General features: G+C 36.8%; 1 protein-coding gene across 2 annotated transcripts in view; it reads left to right on the top strand.

Annotated features, from left to right (window-relative positions):
- LOC104673241 (cytosolic beta-glucosidase) overlaps positions 1–22,976 on the top strand; it is a 123,867-nt gene that overhangs the window by 27,106 nt on the left and 73,785 nt on the right. For both annotated transcript variants that reach the window (XM_010377216.2, XM_010377215.2), the window contains exon 2: positions 17,370–17,597. In XM_010377216.2, coding sequence (XP_010375518.1) covers positions 17,370–17,597 — 228 coding nt within the window. The remainder of the gene's footprint in view (positions 1–17,369; positions 17,598–22,976) is intronic.

The following is a 22,976-nucleotide window of genomic DNA, read 5'->3' as shown; positions in this document are numbered from 1 at the left end:
TATTTGCATGGTAAATATTTTTTTCTCTTAACCCTTACCTATGTTCAAAAAGGAATATTTAATGAATTGGTAATTTTTGTGCTTACCAATGTTTCAACTTCTTTCGGCCATATTATTATGGTATATTTTCTAATGCTATAGTTTCCTTTTGTATTTTCTTTCTCCTCTTCTGCCTTTCTCCCATCATTATGTTTTGCTTTACTCCTTTTCCCATCTAGTGCAGTGTTTCCTAGGAGAGGTGCTATTGACATTCAACATGGCCATTTCTTGTTCGTGTTGGCTGCTCTCCACTTTATTATTGCCTGTGCCCCTAAATAACAGTAGCATCCCAGTCACTGGGACAGCCAAACAACACTTGTTCCTTTCCACATGGCTCCCAGGGATGTCATACCACTCTGATGTGCAGATAGGTGCCCACTACTTTGGGATCTAAAAGTCTATGAGTTCTCTTCTCTTGTGGTTCTCTTTATTTTTCTAACTGAATGTTTAGTTTTGTCTCTGTAATATATGTGCATGGTTTAAAAATTGGAGTGGAACATTGAGAGTCATACCACCCAATAGCAAAGAATAATCTTTTTTATCACTCTACTTCTTATGCTCTTGAATGCCAACACTTTAATTGTATTTACTTCTATGTAAATATATGCATAGTTATTTGATTTTTCTAGTTGAAAACATGACATGCTGACTTCCTATTATATACGATGAATTTTTTTCTTTTTCTAGTCTGAATACAACATTATACAAAGTAAACTTTCCCTTCTCCATTTTTCTAATTTGGTTATTTAACAAATTTTGTTTAAATGGTGACTCAGTTCTTACATCATTTTTAATGTAAATATTGTGCACAACTGAGCCACTAATGTCCTAAGACTAATTTTTTTCGGTAGAGTTTTTGTTTGGTCTGAGTTAATAATTGCCTTTTTTGTTGTTGTTTTTCTTTTATTTGATCCTTTTCTTAATTTTTTTGCCCACTGTCTGCCAGAAATGTAAATTGTGTGTTGATTTACTTAAACACCTCAGATACTTCCTCAGTTTCTTTTTCTTTCCTTGGAGGAATCCTTCTGGTAACTTCCATCCTCCTGTGATATAATAATAATAATAATAATAATAATAATAATAAAATAATAATAAAATGTGTTTCCATGTGGTGTGGTGGTTTCCCTTGTGACTTCAGGGTCTCTTGTCCTGTCAGGTTTAGTTTAGGGCACAGAGTACTGCTTCTAGATAAAGGCATCTTTGCTTACCACCGCCTCAGAGCTTTCCATAGCGTACTTACGAATAATACACTTAATGAATGTTAATTGTAAAAATAAACAGAAGTTTCTTCTGAAAGAACACCACCTCACAACTTATACGCGCATTTACTTGAACTTGTAGTCACATTTTACCTTTCAAATAAAGAATTTTCAATTACTTACAAGCACGGTGAAGATAACTTCTGCACATGTCTGTGAAGCAATGAGACAGTAAACACCAATATTCCTATTTTATGTGAAGCACACCACACAAAAAAACATTTTACTGAGCATACACTATTTTAATACATGATTCTTACTATTGGAGGGACACAGACAGGTCAGTAAAACTTGGACCCTGCCTTGACAGAGCTCAACGTAAAGGAGGCCAAAGAAAAATGCTTTTAAAATGACTCGGCCAGGCGCGTTGGCTCACGCCTGTAATCCCAGAACTTTGGGAGGCCAAGGCAGGTGGATCACGAGGTCAGGAATTTGAGACCAGCCTGACCAACATGGTGAAACCCCATCTCTACCAAAAATACAAAAATACCCGGGTGTGGTGGTGTGTGCCTGTAATCCCAGCTACTCAGGAGACTGAGGCAGGAGAACCACTTGAACCTGGGAGGCAGAGGTTGCAGTGAACCGAGATCGTGCCACTGCATTCCAGCCTGGGTGACAGAGTGAGATTCCATCTCAAAAAAAAAAAAAAAAAAAAAAAAAAAAGACTCTAGCACTATGTGCTATTGCAGAGTGGATGTTCAGAGGAGGATGTGATGATGGTGGGGAGTCAGAAATGCTGCCAAAAGGAGGCCATGTGATGATGTCATTTTGGGGTTTGGAAGGAAGAATAAACAGACAGATACCCATACACATGTACCCCATTCCCCTTAGTTATTTATTTCTTACTTGACATGATTTCCTTTGTGCAGGGGTCTGTTAGGTCTGTGACCTCCCAAAGGCATTGTCATGGCAATTGTTAAAGTGATATGATACCATTTGTAATGATGTTTTCTAAATTAGGAAGCTGAGGGCCCTACAAGTCAAGTTATGCAAGCCAAGACATTGACTCTTAACCACAGGCAAGTATGCAGATATTAACAGTTAGAGTGGTTTCTACATGTGCATTCTGGCATCAATAGGGATACCACAAAGAGAAGAAAAAAACGGACAACAACTGGTTATTTGCATTGAGCCTAAGGGAGGAGAAAAGAACTAATACTTGTTGAGCACATATTATTAAATATCAGTCATGTACACTACTAAGCATTTTTGCTTTGGCTACTGGAACCCTATGAAGTAGATAGTATCTTCCTATTTTACACACATAGAAGTCATGTAAATACTAAGGGGTAGAGACAAGACATAAACTTACTTATACCTGCTTCCAGAGCCTATGCTCTTTTCATAATCCTTTGCAGCCTGGGAACTCTTTGATATTTGATAAAATATCAGTATTTTACATTTTTGTGGAAATCCCTTCTATGTTCTAATAGGATGAGAATTTCAAATACAATTTTATTTTCTTCCAAATTACTAAAAATAAAACACAGGATCTTATCATTTCTTGCCGAACATTTTGCAATATAGCTAACTGGTCTGGTTTGGGTCTCTGTGACTTCTGTCTCCAAGCACCCCAGCACAGCCACTGAATTATGCACTTGCTTTTCCCCTGATGAGAACTCTTACTCATCTTTGAACACCCTGGCTTAAAATGTTTTCATTTTGGCAAGGATACCTGACTCCCAACAACAGAATTAATTATTGAGTGCCTGTTCATTAATTTTCCCACGATGCTTTTTTTAAACAGGTTTTAATACAACTCTCAATGTAGTCCAGGAATGTCTTAGTAGAATATCAACTAGATTGTGAAACCCTTAATGAGACCTCACCTAAGTTGTAAGTATTAGTAATAGTCATCAAGGAGATGAAGCTGTTGGTGTTGATAAGGGGAATACTCTAAGGGTATCACGTTTTACTGTTCGGTTATCAGCTATGTGATCATGGGAAATCAGCTCAATATTTACATGCCTTGCTTTTTCCCTTTGTGCTTATTTGGAACAATCATAGTGCATTTTTGAAGGGTTAGAGTGAGGGAAACAATGGGATGGTTGAAGTAAGCTGTTGGTGTAGCGTTGACACAAAACTAGTGCTCAGTAAATGGCCTTTACTATGAATAATGAAATTATAAAATTGATTTTGTTAGATACACAATAGATAATATTTATAATGTCTGTATATAGTATTAAAAATGATATTCACATGCTCACCACATTTCCAGAACCTCCTCCAATATTATCTCTCCAGCCCTCTGCCCAGTGGGATCCATGAAAGTGAATTTTGCATTTATCAATTTTTTGCTTATATGGTCTTGCTGCATGAGCATGTATAGCTTGATAATTTATTATTTAATTTTACATGCTTTGGGACACTATGTAAATGGCAATGTATTATGTGTATTTTTTGCAACTCATTTTTCCCCCTCTCAATATCATATTTGGGAGATTTATGCACATTGATCTGTATGAGAAGTAGTTCAGTCTTACTCCTGTACAGTATTTCGTTATAGAAATATGCTATAGCTTATTGATTTATCATCCCAACAAAGGAAATTTGGGTTGTTTTCAATGGTTTTCATTTTTTCTTCTTCATTTTTTCCCCTGACTGTTGCATTCATGGATATACATGTCTCCTGGTCCATTGTAGAAACAGGGTATACAATGGTATGTGAATTACTGGTTTTGGTATATGTACTTCTTCAATTTTAGTAGATGTTTCCATACTGTTCTTGCACCAGCACTGTATACACATTCCTGCTGAGCAACAACCTCTCCTACGCTGGATACTGCCCAACTTTTAAATGTGTGCCAACTGTGTGGGTATAGAATGGTATCTCATTGTGGCTTTCATTTGCATTTTCCAAATTTTTAACACTCTCTTACCTTTTTAAAGAAATGTTTACTAGCCATGTGTTTTCCCTTCTGTGAATAAACTCTTCACGTCTTTTATCTATTTTTCTGTAGTCTCGTTGGCCTTTTTAATGGAAATATTCAAATATAATTATGGATTTCTTGCAGTTCTGTAAGTTTTTGATGCGTGTATGTTGAAACTCTGTTATTTTGTGGATAAACATTTAGGATTGTTAGGGCACTACTCTTATGTGAGTTCTGAGTACTGTCACCTCTAATCCTTTTGGTGATTTTTCCATCAAACCCAGATGGTTTCTTCACACATGTGCCTGGATCAGTATTCTGCATGCTCAGGTGCGACCTTCTACGGTTTTTGTTCTCTCTCTTTGGAACTCTTTCCTCTTTGGTGCTCTGCCCTGAGAATTCTAGACATCTAGGTCTCCCTGGGTCCTCAGCTCTGACTCCTCAGCTTAAGAAGTCTGCCAGACTCTGGGTTTCTCCTCTCTGCGCTGTGTCCTGGAAACTTCACAAGGTAACACGATGGAGCCATTGTAGAGCTCATTTGTTCCCTGGCTGTGGATAATCACCGTTCTTTGTTGTCTGAGGCCAAATGTCTTAAATTTCACTGTGTCCTATATTTTGTTTGGTTTTCAGTTGTTTTAGGTGAGAGAGTAAATCTAGACCCTGTTACTACATCTCGGCAGGGAGAAGACATTCAGGTCTTTTGTACTGATTTTTAGGAGTTCTTTATGTGTTCTAGATAAAAATTTATTATTAGTCATATATGTAGCAAATATATCCTCTCACTTTGTGCCTTGCATTTTAATTTCCTTAATGATTTCTTTTTGTAAATACGATTTCTTAATGTAGTTGAATTTCTGAGTTCTCCCCCTTTAGGTCTAATCTCTTTGAGTCTTTTAAAGATCTTATTCTCTAACCTGAGCTTACAAAAATATTCTATGTTGTCTTCTAAACATTTCAGAGTTTTCCTATTTAATCCACCTGTTTATTGTGTATAAGTGTAGTGAGGTGGGCATCCATTTTCACTAAAAAATATATAAATCAATTTTCCCAGCACTATTTACTGAAAAGTGCCTCATTGCTGACTGTAATGCCACCTCTTTTGTATATTGCGTTTGCATATGTGCATGGTATTATTCTGGGGTCTCTATTAAGTCCATTGATCTATTTATGTAGGCCTATGCCAGTGCCACACTAAGCTACTTATTATACATTTATGCTAAATCTTAGTATATTTTAAGATAAGTTTCATACAATATATTTTTCAGATATTTTAAATACTCTTGGCCCATTTATATTTCATACAAATTTTAAAATCAACTTACTAAGTTCCTTAGGAAAACTGTTAGGATGGGTTGGAATTGCATAGAATTTATAGATCACTATTAGGAGATTCAGAATCTGGATGACATTGAATCTTTGTATTCATAAACATGGTATTCCTTCATGTATTTAGATATTCTTCAAAGAAAATTTTACTTCATTTCTTATCTTTCAATAAAATTTTATAATTTTCTAGACAACATGCTTATACTTTATTTATTATATATACATTTCGGTATTTTTGCTGCTATTTATAGAAATGTTATATTTTATAACTGTTACTGTGTATAGAGAGCATTATCCTTTATTAATTTTTTATCAAGCAAGTTTACTGAGCTAAACTCTATAAATTTTATTCTATTTTAATTTATTTTACTTTAAGTTATGGGGTACATGTGCAGGATGTGCAGGTTTGCTACCTAGGTAAACATGTGCCATGGTGTTTTGCTGCACCTAACAATCCGTCATATAGGTATGAAGTCCCACATGCATTAGCTATTTTTCCTGATGGCTCTTCCTCCCCTCATATCCCCTGCCCCAGACAGGTCCCTGTGTGTGTTGTTTCCCTCCCTGTGTCTATATGTTCACATTGTTCTGCTCCCACTTATCAGTGAGAACATGTGGCATTGGTTTTCTGTTCCTATGTTAGTTTGCTGAGGATAATGCCTTCCAGTTCCATCCATGTTCCTGTAAAAGACAAAATCTCTTTTCTTTTTATGGCTGCATAGTATTCCATGGTGTGCATGTACCATATTTTCTTTATCCAGTCTGTCATTGATGTAAACTCTTATTCTTATAATTCATCCTTACTTTTTTTGGAGATTTTGCATAGGTAATCTTTCAGTTAACAAGTGATTTTTTTTTGTTTTTTGGTTTTTTTTTCCTCTCTAGGGCTTATATTATTTGGTTAGTTTTATTTCAGTGTACCTCTAATTAACAAACCTTATGCAATGTTGAAGAGAATTGATTAGAGCAGACATCCTTGACTTTTTCTTGATCTTAAAAAGAATGTTTTTTAGCATGTAGGTTTTTTTGGTAACTATTAGTTCCTATAATAGGGAGATTGCTTTTTATTTCCAATTTACTAACACTTTTATTCATGTATACATGTATGATTTTAACATTTGTATGTATTGAGATGACCACATGGGTTTCTATCCATTAATCAGTGTTTAATTACATTAATGAACTTTCTAATGATAAACTAGTCTTGCATACCTAGGCTATAACTCAGATTTGTAAAACATTCTTTTTTATACCTGCTCAATTTGGCAACCCATTATTTTGTTTAGCATGTTTGCAACTGTGTTCATGAGTGAGACTGGCTTATAATTTTTCCTTTATTGTAGTACCATTTTCTGGTTTGGTATCAAGATTATACTAGTCACATAAAATGAAGAAAATAATTTTTTCTTTTTCATTTTCTGTGAGAATTTGCACAAGAGTAGAATTGTTGTTTGCTTCATTTTTAAAATGATTGTTGGACTTGGTTGTAAAACCAACTGGTCTGGCATTTTCTTTGTGGAAGATTTTACTACCAATAATTAGTAACTACTGATTTAATTTCTTAAATTGTCCAAAATTTCGAGTATTTCATTTCTATTTGAGCCAATTTTGATGTTATAATTTTCTAGAATTTGTCATTTCTGTCTAAGTTTTCAAATGTATTTTATAAAGTTTTTTTTTTTTCTTTTTTTGAGATGGAGTCTTCCTCAGTCACCCACGCTGGAGTGCAGTGGGGCGATCCCGGCTCACTGCAAGCTCCGCCTCCCGGGTTCACGCCATTCTCCTGCCTCAGCCCCCCCGAGTTGCTGGGACTACAGGCGCCCACCACCACGCCCGGCCAATTTTTTTTTTTTGTATTTTTAGTAGAGACGGGGTTTCACCATGTTAGCCAGGATGGTCTCGATCTCCTGATCTCATGATCCACCTGCCTCTGTCTCCCAAAGTGCTGGGATTGCAGGTGTGAGCCACCGTGCCAGGCCTGACTTTTTAAAAATAACATACAGATGCTGTCAGATTAATCTCTGCAGCTTTAGCTACGTTCCCCTTTGCATTTCTAACATTTATTTTTACCTCCTCATTTTAAAAAATACACACCTCAGAGGACTTTCTATTTTCTTTTCTTTTTTTTTTTTTTTTTTTTTTGAGACAGAGTCTCGCTCTGTCACCCAGGCTGGAGTGCAGTGGCCGGATCTCAGCTCACTGCAAGCTCCGGCTCCCGGGTTCACACCATTCTCCTGCCTCAGCCTCCCAAGTAGCTGGGACTACAGGAGCCCGCCACCGCGCCCGGTTAGTTTTTCGTATTTTCTTAGTAGAGACGGGGTTTCACCATGTTAACCAGGATGGTCTCGGTCTCCTGACCTCGTGATCCGCCTGTCTCGGCCTCCCAAAGTGCTGGGATTACAGGCTTGAGCCACCGCGCCCAGCTGACTATTTTCTTAGACTTTTTTAAAAAATCATGTTTTGCTTCTGTTAATCTCTATCCTGGGTTTTTTTTTTCTATCTTATTATTTCTAATTTTACCTTAGTTTTTTTCTTTCTGTTTCTCAGTTTCTCCTTCTGTTTTCTGTACCATCTTTCTCTTCCTTCTTTTATTTTTCCTCTTCCTCCTCCTCTTTTATGTGATCAGCTCAATAACTTTGAGGTTTGCTTCTTTTCTAATACGTACATTAATGCTTTCTGTTTTTTAAGGGTTTCTATTTAAGTACCACTTAAACCAGATGACACAATGTTTCAATATTTTGTGTTATTTAGTTTTTATTTTTATTCTTTGGTGACTACTATTATTTACTCCTTTTTCCCTTAAGTTCTTCATATGTGCATTTTCATATTTCTGAACTTTTGGGGTTTCCTAATTATCTTTATTTATTGAATTCTAACTTAATTGGTCAGAAATCTTTATCTGTATTTCCCCCCAACTTGAAATTTACAAAGAGTTTATTTATGAAACAATTTGTGCGCAACTTTTATAGTGTTTTTTGTTTGCTTGAAGAGTATGTATTCTTCAATTATAGCGTTTGTTATTTTGCAATGTTATGTATATCGATTAGATCAAATCTGTTAATGTCTGACTCTTGCTTTTCGGTGGCTGAGAAAGGGGTTAGTTAAATCTTCCCATTTTGGAGGTGGCTTTGACAACTTTTTTTAGTTGTGTCAATTTTTGCTTCATATATTTTGAAGCCATATTCTTAGGTGCATGTACATTTAAAATAGTTTTATAATTATGTAGTGACCCGTGTTCTCTCTAGTAATGCTTTTTAAGTCTATTTTTTAATGCTGTTTTATTTGGGGGAGGGGCAGAGTATCATATTTTGATTTTCAATTTTCCTATATCTCCATGTTTTAAAAGTGTGAGTATAGTAAATAGCATATCATTGGATTTTAAAAATTTAGCTAACACCACATGTTCTCACTCATAAGTGGGAGCTGAACAATGAGAACACATGGACACAGAAAGGGGAACAGCACACGCCAGGGCCTGTTGGGGGCTGGGGAGTGAGGGGAGGGAACTTAGAGGACAGGTCAGTAGGTGTAGCAAACCACCATGGCACACGTATACCCATGTAACAAACTTGCATGTTCTGCACATGTATCACATTTTTTCTTTTTTTAGAAGAAATAAACAAAAACAAAAATAAAAAAATTACATATGGTACTAAAGCAAATAAAGCACTAATAGCTGAAAAAGTAATTTAGTCTGACAATGTTTTTTCACCGAGTTTACTTCATTGACTTACATTGTTAGAACGGATCACTTTTATTGTGTCCTACCATCTGACTTTATGCTTTTTCTTTTGCTAACTATGTTTTTTTTATTTTTTTATTTTCTTGCTCTTTTTTGATGTATTTAGTTTTCCCCAACTATCATGATGGTTAGGAGTATGAGCTCTGAGATCCAACTGTCTCAGTTAGAGTCTCAGCTTCAGCATTTACTAATCTGGGCAAGTTACTTAACCTATTTCTGTTTCTTTTTCTAAAAATGGAGATAAGGATGACAGTTACTTTATAATGTTGTTGTGAGGAGTTAATATATATAACCTGCTAGGATGGGGCCTGGCACAGAACTTGCTATAGATGTGTTTGGCTCTTCTTTAAAAACTACAAGTTTCATTTCTAAGAGTGCTTTACTATAAATTTTGACCTAAATACAAAATGTAACAAAGTGAAATGTTAATCAATATCTTTTTTCCTCTTCTTAACAATATAAATGCCTGAGAACGCTTTAACTCTGATATTTTACCATTTGATTTCTTTTTTTTTTTTTTTAGAGCCATTTACTTTGTTTTATTTATTTTTATATATGTTTGAAATAAGCTGATGAAATACAATATGCACAAAGGACCTTTTTTCTTCTTCCATTTTCTTCTTTGCTTCTCCAAATATCCATCACATTTATTACAGTAATTTACTTTGTCAATCTCAGCTTCCTGATCTTTCCTTTCTGCTCATTCCAGCTTACCATTTGATTTCTAGGGTTTTTCTTTTGTGCTATAGCATTTTAGTTTTATCTACTTGTTAAACTCTTTTTAATTCTCACAAAATAGAAATTTTATTATTGCTTTATATGTTAATAGTTTGTTTAGATTATCTACAAATTTACTATTTTTTTACTATTCTGTCTTTTCTAATGTTTAAATAATACATTTTCTTAATTTATTTTCATGCTAAATTTAATATAATAAAATGACTTAAAGAATCAAAACAAGATTGTTTCTGAAACCATCAATGTCTTGCCACTTTCATGTCCCCTTCTCTAGAGGGAAACTCTTTTAACTCTTTCAATCATCCTTTTACCATTGACTTCTGTATTTTAAATTAACATGCTAGTATTACTAGTTCTTGATGTTTTCTACTGTAGGCATAATCAGTTAACTTCTGATTGTGAAAGACGAGCATTTATCTCTTTGTTAGTCTCTTTTCCTTCTATCTTCCTCCTTCACTACTCTGTGAAGGATTCCAATACCATAAGCCTCCCCAAATAATCAGATTTTAATTGTATTTAGATTAGTGGTCAGGGTTTACCTCATTGTAACCACTGAAACTTATTTACACCTGAACCACATAGTATACTGTTATTATTTTAATTTTCCAGAACAACATTTTCACACAAAGTTAATACTTGTCTTCTATGTTTTAATTTTTTTCTGTGTGTTTATTGCTAATTAAATCTAATATTTTTTATTTCTATACATTTTCTCTCATTCTAACATACTAGATAGCCCTAGTGATTAGTGACGTAAGGAATCTTTCATGTGCTTATCACTACTAATCATTAGGGAAATGCAAATCAAGACCACAATGAGAGATTGCTTCATACATAATATGATGGCCATTATTAAGAAAAAAACCAAAAAATTTCAAGCGTCAGCTAGAGTGTGGAAAAATAGGACATCTTGCGCCCTGTTGGTGGGAATGTAAAATGGTGGAGATGCTATGGAAAACAGTATGGTGGGTCTTCAAAAAATTAAAAAGAGGATTACCAAATGATTTAGCCATTCCGCATCTGGGTATATACCTAATAGGTCTGAAAGCAGAGTCTTGAAGAGATATTTGCATATTATGTACATAGTAGCATTATTCAGAATAAATTGGAAATAACCCAGTGTCTGTTGACAAATGGTGGATCAACGAAATGTGGTACATACGTATGATGAAGTTTCACTAAGCCTTAAAAAGGAAGAAAATTCTGACCCGTGCTACAGCATGAATGAAACTTGAGGACATCATGCTGTGCAAAATAAATCAATTACAAAAAGACAAATACTGGGTAATTTCACTTTTTGAGGTAGCTAGAGTAGTCAAAACCAGAAAGTAGAATGGTGGTTACTAGGGGCTTGGAGGAGGAAGGAATGTTGAGTAATTGTTTAATTTTTGCAGTGTTTTAGTTTTGAATATTTAAAAAACTCTGCAGAAACGATAGTGTTGATGGTTGCTAAAAAATATGAATATATTTCATGTCACAGAACTATACACTTAAAAATGGTTAAGATGCAGGAGGCGGAGCTTGCAGTGAGCTGAGATCCGGCCACTGCACTCCAGCCTGGGCGACACAGCCAGACTCCGTCTCAAAAAAAAAAAAAAAAAAAGAAAAGAAAAAATATGGTTAAGATGGTAAATTTGATGTTGTGTATTTTACCACAATTAGAGCAATATTTTTGTTAGTTCAAGATGCACATTAAAATGATTACAGATTGAATGAGGAAGCTTTGGTGGATTCAGACAAAAAAGATTGGCAAAGTGTTGAAAACTGCTGCAGATGAGTGACAAGTACGTGGGGTTCATGCTATTCTACTTTTATGACTGTTGAAAGTCCCATGATAATTCATTTTTTAAAATAAAACTTACATAATGGTTAATTTTATGTGTCAACTTTACTGAGCTATGAGATGCCCACAGAGCAGGTAAAATACTATTTCTAAGTGTGTCTGTGAGGGTGTTTCTGAAATAGATTAGCACTGGAATTTGTAGACTGAGGAGAGAAGATCACTCTCATCAGTGTGGGTGGACATCACCTAATCAGTTGGTTTGAATAGAACAAAAGGCAAGGAAGGGAAAATTTGCTCTGAGCTGGACACTTATTTCTTGCCCTCATACTTTGGCACTCCTGATTCTTGTCCTTTCAGACTTAGATTCAGTTATACCACCAGCTTTTCTGGTTCTCCAGAATGCAGATAGAAGACTGTGGCACTTCTTGGTTTCCAAAATTGAGTGAGCCAATTACTATAGTAAAAATACATCTATACCTTATTGGTTTTGCTTTTCTGGAGAACCCAGACTAATACAACATACTAGATACTCTATTTGTATCATCTTCTTGAGGAAGTAGCTGTCACAGCCTGTCACCTGCTCAGACTGGGTACTCCCTGTGTCTGTTGCATAGCTATCATCCTGGAAGTTTCCCTTTGCCTTTATACTCCTGCATGAGTTTGCAGGACTGCCAAAACAAAATATCTTTTGTCTGTGTTCACACATTCCTGATCTCTCTCTTTTTATAAGGACACTAGACATTTGGATTAGACCCTCACCCTTATAACCTCATTTAACCATCATTACCTCCTTCAAGACCCTATCTCCAAATCCAGTCACATTGGGGGTTAAAGCTTTAATACATAAATTTTGAGGGGCCACAATTTAGTCCATATCTAATATCTTGAACTCTAGTTCCCATAGTCCCTACATGTCATGGAAGGGACCTGGTGGGAGGTAATTGAAACACAGGGGCAGTTACCTCCATGCTGTCCTCATGATAATGAGTGAGCTCATCTGCCTGAATTCACTCTGCACTTCTCCTTGATGCTGTCATGTGAAGAAGGGCATGTTTTCTTCCCCTTCTGCCATGATTGTGAATTTACTGAAGCCTCTCCAGCCCTGAGGTGTTGTGAGTCAATTTAACCTCTTTCCTTTATATGTCACCCAGTCTCAGGTATATCTTTATTAGCAGCATGAGAACAGAGTAATAAAATATCACTCAGTGATTTTCTTTGTCAATTTCTTCTCCTAAATTTCTTTTTCTCCTGGATCCTAGATCTTTATTTTCCTTGATTATATCATTGTTTTAGTAAAATTTATCCTCCAGTACTATCCAAAGAGAGGAAAATTTTTGAGACCTCATATATCTGAAAAACATCTTTTTCCCATTCTCACACTTAATGGTTTGATGGCTGAATTGTGGTTACAAATACTGAGGAGTAATTTCCCCTCTCCACCCAAGTTTGAATTAAGCTAATTTTTTTGTTCTTTCTTTCTGCAGGTCGGGTTTGTCTCTAGTTCTTGTGCAGGGTATGAAGTCCTTGCATACCAGCTTTTTGTGACCATCTCTATTAATACTTTTCATCTTTGGTGCATCTTAGACTTTGTCTCCTTTCTCCCTTTTTCCACAAGCCATTAAAATAAAAGCTAAGAAGGTCTGAACTTGGCAGACACTCCCAGTATAAAAGCCTGCATCACTACTCACTTATGCCTCTGAATTACCCCTCCCTCTTTGTTTTTGGAACACCTAACCTCTGCTAGATTAACAATGCATTTAAAAATGTATTTCCTACATGTAATCCAACAATCATAATTGCTTGGAGGATGACTCTGAGTATGCAGTCCACCTGGAAACAGTAGTCATCATAAAGTACACCATGCTTTTAGAATGTGGGCATAATTGCAATGGGAGAACATTTCTAATGGACAAATGAGTTATTAATATCATTCATATAGTAAGACTTACATTAAAAATAATAACAAATACTGGTCTTTATATGATTTTTATCCAATTTCAGTTATAATTGTTAGTTATCAATTTGAAGTTTAGTTTTTTGTAGAAACAATGTTGTTTAGTTCTGCTTTGTCTAGCTAGTACATGTGGAGAATGAGCGACTCCACCTCAGTACATGTTCCTGCTAAGTGACATTGACCTGTTAAAACTGTCAAACCTTGTTTCAGTTATGTTAGTTGTACTACTTTCCAAAATGTATAAATTATGTTTTGCACTTCTTAGTCTTGACAAATGAAGGAGTTTGGTCATCAGTTGACTTTTTATTTATTTATTTATTTATTTATTTATTTGAGACGGAGTCTTGCTCTGTCGCCCAGGCTGGAGTGAAGTGGCCAGATCTCAGCTCACTGCAAGCTCTGCCTCCCAGGTTTACGCCATTCTCCTGCCTCGGCCTCCCGAGTAGCTGGGACTACAGGCGCCCGCCACCTCGCCCAGCTAGATTTTTGTATTTTTTTTAGTAGAGATGGGGTTTTACCGTGTTAGCCAGTATGGTCTTGATCTCCTGACCTCGTGATCCGCCTGTCTCGGCCTCCCAAAGTGCTGGGATTACAGGCCTGAGCCACCGCGTCCGGCCTCAGTTGACTTTTTCTTCATCACTCTGTGTAATTATTACTAAGAGCAGCATGGGCCAATGGCAGAATCTTAGACTTCTAAGATCTGAATACAAATCTTAGCACTGTTACTTACTAATGGTGTGATCTTATTCAAGTTACTTGTAAGTGATGTAGTGAAGCTGGCTTGTGCTGGCTCATGAGAGCTTTTTGAGTTTGTGTGAGCTGATTCTTTAACAAGGACTTTATTAAAAATTATTCATATAAGCTTATAGGTAAATAATGTATATCAAAAACAAACTTAGCAAACACTTAAAATCATTACTTAACTAATTACCAAATTTCACTGTTTTCTATGGTCTTGAGGTAATTTAGATCTCTTGTATCTGCATAGGAGAAACACTGTAATATGGTGTGCTGCTACTGCCCATCTTTTCCCAGCTCTGCCTTCAGTGATATCATGGTTGCAGAAATTGGCTGGTACTAGAAGTCATTATTTGATTTATTGTTTTGTTAGTTGTCTAGACCTTAAAAAGTGATAGGAAACATGTTAATAATACAGATTCAACTTAAAAGTAAGTTATGTTTGTGACTGTGGCGTTGTGAGTAGCACCAAAAGTTGAGGAGAGCTTCCAGTGTTTGAAAACTGTTACCTGATTCAGCAGAGAAGTAGCTCATGTCACTGGTTAAAAGTGAAGTTTTGGTACATCTTTTGTGTTCTTTGCCTTCTGCCTGTGAATATAAGCAAAACTATTAACCAAAAGTCATATGATAACTACACACATTTGTCCAATTACAACTGTAGGTTGGCTACTGATATGGTTTGGCTCTGTGTGCCCCCAAATCTCATCTTGAATTGTAATCCCCATTTGTTGAGGGAGGGGTCTGTAATCCCCGCACATCAAGGAAGGGAGGTGATTGGATCATGGGGGTGGTTCCCCCATTGTTCTCATGATAGTGAATGAGTTCTCATGAAATCTGATGGATTTATAAGTGTTTGAAAGGAAGCACTCCTCCTTCACTACTTCTCTTTATTTTGTCACCTTGTGAAGAAAGTACCTGCTTCTTCTTCCCCCATGATTGTAAATTTCCTGAGGCCTCCCCAGCCATGCAGAGCTGTGAGTGAATTAAACTTCCTTTGTTTATAAATTACCCAGTCTCGGGTAGTATCTTTATAGCAGTGTGAGAACAGGCTAACACAGCTACCAATGTGACTTTGCCAAAAATCTAAAAGGGCATTCTATGAGAATCAGTTGGTTATATGGAGCTCATAGAAAAGAGGATTGCATAGTTTATTATTTGTAAATTGTGTATTATGCATGCTTTATATCAACAAAATTGATAATAAACATATATACATATAGGTCTATGCTTATTTTTTAACAGATAGTGAGTTATATATATACCAATACACCACTGCTTAAGCTGACATTAAGCTTTTTCATTTATTAAATGAATAATCCAAAACTATGAGCATCATACTTCAAAAATTTTAGTTTTGCATTTGTTCCTATTTCATTCTATGAATACCACTCTTCTTTTATCTCCATTCCTTCTAAACCCCCTATGTAGACATAACTTGAGAGTCACTGGAATGTGTAAAACTATTTGCTTCTATAATTACATGGCTCCAAAGTAAAATACTTTTGAATATTCATAGCTTTTTCTTTTTGTATAGGTATTTAGTATTCAACTTTGATATCAATGATCACTTTTGCTTTTGTCAGAGCTCCTTCTTTTGGCAGCCTCTTCTATATCCTCATGGGGCCGTCCATGATTTCTTATCACTCCTGCTGTCCTGAGGTTGGAACTGGAGACTATACCTAATCCTTTTAGATCTGTGCACAAAATATGAGTATGTAGATGCTCAATGAGGATGTGGAGGACCTTCCTGCAATTGTTTTCATCTACTTTACTCTAGCTGTGACCTCTTTTCTTGCATAATAATTATAAGATATTATACATTAGGCTTATAAAAAGGGATTGTGATATTATACATTAGGCTTATAAAAAGGGATTGAGAAAAATGTAATAAACAGCCCATCATATACCTTCTACCTTTTTAAATGAATGAAACATAAGAGATACATTTGGGGGCCCTGTAGACCCCTCTCGGGTTCCACTTCCTTCTCTTTTCCTCAAAGGTGATCACTCATCTGAATGGATCGTTCCCAGGCATGTGATACTTCTACCTCACATGTATATGCTCAGAACATACATGGATTGTTATACATAGTTTTAAATACATAAAACATGATAAACATACTGGATATGTTCTTTTTATTAAATTAATGGACTTTAGATTTTAGATCAGTGTTAGGGTTACCGGAAAATTGAGCAGAAGGAGACCTCCTCTGACTCCAGCCCACACTTGGATAAATGCCCTTCCCTGGTTTCTAAAAAATAAGGGGCCTTTACATTGGCTGTTATGTAAGTTCCCCAAACAGGAGACACAACATAGTTCACTCTGGTATTCCCTGGACTTGGTATCCTGCCTGACACACAGCGTTTGCTGAATCAAGGGTGATATGAATGAATGAATTTCAGATAGCAATATCATATCAACAGTGGTGGAAACCAGGGCTCCCTCCCCTCCAGAGATGGACTGGACCATCACAGCCTCCATTGTCAGAGAATAGGAGAACAGGGTTTAAATATCAAGGGCCATACATAAAGTCTCAAGATCCTGTCATGTATAAGGACAAGGCGTGTCAGTCATGGCCGGGGGGAATGTTTGCAAGGAGGAGATGTTTCAACTCAGATATTTATAAGCTGGGGCCTGCCTCTGTTTACCAGCTGGGAGATCTTCAGATAATGAACCATGAAAGCCTGCTATGCAGCGGCGCTATGCAATAATTTTTCATTTGCCACCAGTCAGCTTCAGGGATCAAGGACAGCTAAACACATAATCTGGTCATGCATGTTATTTTAAAGGCATATTTTAAAGTTGTAAATATGGTACATTGAGTTAATGAGGTATGTTCTTTTGGCGACAAATATTTACATTCCACATATGCCTCTTGATGTCAAGAGTGTAACTGTTTCATTTTCTTCTTTTTCTCAGGAGGCTGGGATGCAGATGGAAAAGGCCCTTGTGTCTGGGACACATTTACTCATCAGGGAGGAGAGAGAGTTTTCAAGAACCAGACTGGCGATGTAGCTTGTGGCAGCTACACTCTGTGGGAGGAAGATTTGAAATGTATCAAACAGCTTGGATTGACTCATTACCGCTTCTCTCTTTCCTGGTCACGTCTGTTACCTGATGGGACGACAGGTTTCATCAACCAGAAAGGCAAGTGTTTCTTAAAAATAGAAGGTTGCAGCTTTAATTCAAGGTTATTGCTGCAGTCTGGCATAATTAATCCAGTATGCTATTCTGCAATGTAGCTTTGAAATTGCAAGTTTTTAGAGTGATTATGGGATGAATTTTTTGAAATGGGTTTGCATTAGTTTTCACAGTAATATTTTGGTTTCCTTTGACTGTTGAGATCTTTCCTGGAGGTGGTGAGTGGGAGGGAGGTTAGAATAAGTGTTTTATTATATAACATGAGTGTTAATCTGAAGGTAAATTTTAAAAATTTGTATTAAACTATTTTCAGTTGTGTAACCCTGTGATGAGTTATGAGAAGTCCTTAAGAACTTGAGATGATTCTAAGCACCTCAATTAGGGCTGAATTAGTGGAGCTAATTAACTAGCACAGGGATTAGCATCAAGGCCCCTGGAGTTCACTTACTTAAGTCCAGCTACATCACTTGCTATCTGGGCAAACATCTCTTGGGCATCGTTCAGTGCCTCAGTTTCCCCATGAATAGAAAAGAATGCTGTAATAGTGACTAATTCAGAGAGTTATTGGAAGGTTAAATGAAATAATCTTTGTAAAGTGCTTAATGCAGTAGCTAACATTTCATAAGCATTTAGTAAGTGTTAGCTATTCTTCTTATTATGGCTTGTGAGTAAAAGGACTACTCATAGCTCTATTGAATGTCTGTTATTTAGGAGGCATTTTTCACCCATTTTCTTTAATTCTCACCACCAGTAGGGAAGACATAGTGATCATATTTTACAGAGGTGTATGTCCAAATCCACATATTTGGCAAATGGTAGATCTGTTATTTAAATCTAAGGTCTAGCTAGCTCTTTTTACAAAGCATGGTTGGAAAACAATGACCTGAAGGCCAAATGTGGCCTGTCACCTATTTTTGTAAATAAAATTTGATTGAAACATAGTCATGCCTGTTCATTATGCATCATCTACTGTTACTTTTCCACTTTAATGGCAGAACTGAGTAGTTGGGGCAGAGACCATATGGCCTGCAAAGCCTCAAATATTTGCTATCTGGTCCTTTACAGGAAAAGTTTGCCAACCCTTGCACTACAACATATGGTCTCTTAATGAAGATGCTTTATTACTACTTTGTCTTAGAAAAGATTTTACACTGTCCATAGGACTGGGACTAAGTGAAGCAATGAGGTGCCTAGGGCATAAAATTTAAGGAGAGCCTCTTCAATTTAAGGAGAGGCCTCACTTGTATGACTTAAGAGAACACCTGCCCGCCTCACCATACCTCCCATCCCAAGAACCTTCATTGATACAAAGGCATTATTCATGAGTAACTTATGTGATCCCGTATATAGAACAACCCTTGATGACAATTCCTAGATGGGTTTGTGCACTTGAAAAGCTCATTTTATTTAAGGTGGGGTAATCTTCACATCATGAAATAGAATTGCAACTCATGCACTCCCAGGTAGAATCAGCCTTAGAGTAGCTTCCCTCAAGTAGGGACAGTGCAGGATTAGCAGGTCCATTCATTCCCTGATTCTAAAGACATTGGCCTATGACCCGTTGCTCCTGTTGAGATGTCTACTTTCTTGCCATCACTGACTAGTTTTATTTATGTTGAACGGGAGGTAATTTGTTGTTCAGTTTAAAAGTGAACTCCTTCTCTTCAATCTTCCTAATCCAATGTCTGTATTCTCCCTTCTTTCTGGCACCACCATACTCCAAAGTCTAAAAAACAAAAGTAACCTTGGAATCCATTCTTGTGTTTTCTTCTTCCATCTAATGGGTTGCTGAATATGGTCCATTCTAATTATGACTTTTTAACTTATCTTCTAATCCCTCTTTTTGCCCCTGCCCTAGTTTAGGTGTTTATCATTCTTACAAGGACTTTTTGATATATTCTTGATGGATCTATGTGTTTTCCCCTTCTCTCTGTCCTTTACTTTCTATAAGATGCCATCATAGCAATTTTCCTAAAGCTCGACCCAAATCACACTGTTTTGATCATCTTCTGCTAAAAGTGAAGCAAGATGCACAGTGGCTCATGCCTATAATCCCAGCACTTTGGGAGGCTGCAGCAGGTGGATCACCTGAGCTTGGGAGTTCGAGACCAGCCTGACCAACATGGAGAAACCCCATCTCTACTAAGAATACAAAATTAGCTGGGTGTGGTGGTACGTGCTTGTAATCCCAGCTACTTGGGAGGCTGAGGCAGGAGAATCACTTGAACCTGGAAGGCGGAGGTTGCCATGAGCTAAGATCACACCATTGCACTCCAGCCTGGGTAATAAGAGTGAACTCGGTCTCAAATAATAGCAATAATAATAATAATAATAATAATAATAATAATAATTTAGTTACCTAAAGCCTCAATATGCAGTCCATACTCCTTCATATATCATTCCAGGCTCAATTTGACTTAGACTTAACACCTCCAAAACTTTGCAGGCTGAAATTACCCCATGCGTATGATCATGTAATATCCCAAACACACATTGGTACAGGTCTATACTCTTTTATCTGTAAGTATAAGTAACTCACTACTTATTAAACATACCATGCAGTTTTCCACCTTGTAGGAAGTTGCTTCAGCTTTTTCTTCTGCCTAGAGTGGGCTTTCTTTAACCTCAAGTATACCTACTGAAGGCCTGTCTTGCTGTTCAGGTCTAGCACAATTGCACTCTTCTTTAAAGTAGTTCTCTATTCTAAGCCAGAAAAATATCTTTCTCTCCTCTTTCTCTTTTTTTATTCTCATGGCACTTTGCAAAGCTCTTAAGATATTTCTCATATTCTTCATTGTTAACTGTTACTAAATCCCATGTTAGACTATCGGTGCCTTAAGTTTAATTCAATTCAATAAAAGTGTGCTGAATGTCTATTGTGTCAGGGACTGTGCTAAGTACTCATGACATTCATATTAGAGAATCCCTGGAATTGTTTACAGTGTAATGGGTAGATAATTCTGCCTTGTTACCCTTATAATCTAGTCCAGTACCATCCATAGAAGGGATTCAGTAAAAATTACTGAATTCAGTTGAATTAGGTCAATAACAATCATGAAAATGACTCTAAGGGCAGTAATGTTTGCCTTTCATTGACCATATAATATACAGAGCTCACCATGCAAACATTGCACGTATTTTTGTTGATTTAATGTTCATAACAGTCCTATGAGTAAGGGGCATCTGTAAGCAGAAGGAATAATGCTAACATGGGAAATAAAGTTAGGCATAAATTTGCCAAAATGACAAATTTAGTTAGGTTCAACCTAGACTTGTCTAACATAAAAAAATCTTCTATCTAGTCTAGGGCTCAGTCAGTCTGGCCAAACCACTTGAATTCTCTGTGCTACAGTTTCCCTGTTGGTTAAATAAAGTGGAAGTCTCATGGTACTAAAACTCCTTGCACTCATTCTAGGAGTTTGGAGTTTTTACTGAGCTTCCATTTGGATGGTAAACAACAGCAACCAAAACCAAAAACCCACCAACTTGTAGTATTGGTCCACAATGCCATATCTGAAGTTCTAAAATCCAAAAGGCTCTTATTACTAATCTTTCTAAAATTAAATTGGCAGCAAAAGCTAACTTGAATTGTTGCGAATATTTATTCTGTTTTTGAGAATATTTATTTATTTGACTGCAGGCATATTAAGAGATACTGACTCAGATTCACTGAGAGTGTTAATATACGGTATATGCTCCGTTTCCTTTCTAAAACTCACACATTCTGAACTCATATGCCCCTAAGATTTTCAGATACAAGATTATATACCTGTCCCAATATGTCAACATATTAAGCTTTGAAAACCAACTTGAGATACTCAGAAGTTCATAGAGGTACACACTGTAGATCAGCAATCCAAGAGCAAGGAAACCGAAACCACTGGAGAGTGGAGGTGGTGCTACCGGAGCCACGGAAACCACCCAAATATTGTGGAGAAATTGCTCATGCAGATCTCATGTGGGGATCACATGCCCGTAGCACTGAGCTTTTTGTGTTTGGCCCTAGCTTTGGTAAAACCATAGCTGATTAATATTACAGGCTTTGCTTTGAACAAGAGGGCACTGGAGGTGCATCCAGGAGGTGGCATTTCAATAAGCAGTTGCTCATTCTTGTGCAGTGATCTGTTGAAGCAGTTGGAATGGTTTTAACTTGGAAAGGCCATCTCTTTTTTCCCATTTAAATATTTTCTCAAAAAGCATGTGAAGAATTAGAAAGTCCCTGTCACTGTTCTTCCCAAGGAACCCCCTTTCTGTGTTTGACTATCCATTTCAAAGCTTGATTATGGGACATTTGGAAACTTGTAAAATTCTATGTCCCCAAACTAGAAGAATATTTTTATGAAGTGGAATTGTTACACAGACTGTCTCTTTCAAATGTCAGTTTTTCAAGGTTTAACAAGAAAAGATTGAGTTGGCAACTGAAATAATATATTCCTGTATTTCTCAACTGTTCAAGTACGTGTTCATATCTGCCACAAATGTAAATTTCAGGTGATTAGTGGGAAGCCCAAGTATTGGAAATAAAAAAAGGGGGTATACTTGTGCAGAATTTAGTGCTCACTTTAAGATTTAAAATATGAGTGCTCTTAGCAGGAATGGTTTAAATAAATTAACTAAACAAGCATGAATCTTGTATTCTATGTTGGGCACTATAATAGACTGAAAATGGCCCTCCAAAGGTGTTCATGCTCTGATTCTTAGGAATTGTGAGTATATTAGCTTGCATGGTAAAACAAACTTTACAGATGTGATTAAGGGAAGGATTTTGAGAGGAGGAGATTGTCCTGGACTATCTATGTGGTCCCAGTATAATTACATGGGTCCTTAAAAGAGAGAGGTAGAAAGATCAGAGTCAGAGAGAAGAGGTAAAAGAGATAATGATTACAGCAGAGGTCAAAGAGAAGAGATGAGGATGAAGATGGGAGAAGAAGCCATGAGGGAAGGAATGCAGGTGTCCTCTACCTCTTGGAAAAGGTAGAAAGATGGATTCCACCTGAGAGTCTCCAAAAGGAATGTAACCTTGCTGACATCTTGACTTTAGCCCAATAAGCACTGTTTTGGACCTCTGGTCCCCAGAACTGTAACATAATGCATTTGTCTTGGTCCTGCCATTAAGTTTGTAGTAATTTGTTTTAGCAGCAATAGAAAACTAATGCAGACAGTGTGGCAAGAGAACACAGGAGCAGTTAAAGAAATTGATGGGAGGTGCGGGATCACAAGGTCAGGAGATCAAGACCCTCCTGGCCAACATGGTGAAACCCTGTCTCTACTAAAAATACAAAAATTAGCTGGGTGTGGTGGCACGTGCCTGTAATCCCAGCTACTCAGGAGGCTGAGGCGGGGAATTGCTTGAACCAGGAAGTCATAAGTTGCAGTGAGTTGAGA

This window comes from Rhinopithecus roxellana, chromosome 2 (assembly GCF_007565055.1).
Source record: "Rhinopithecus roxellana isolate Shanxi Qingling chromosome 2, ASM756505v1, whole genome shotgun sequence".
NCBI lineage: Eukaryota > Metazoa > Chordata > Mammalia > Primates > Cercopithecidae > Rhinopithecus > Rhinopithecus roxellana.
This window is presented reverse-complemented; position numbering and strand designations above follow the sequence as displayed.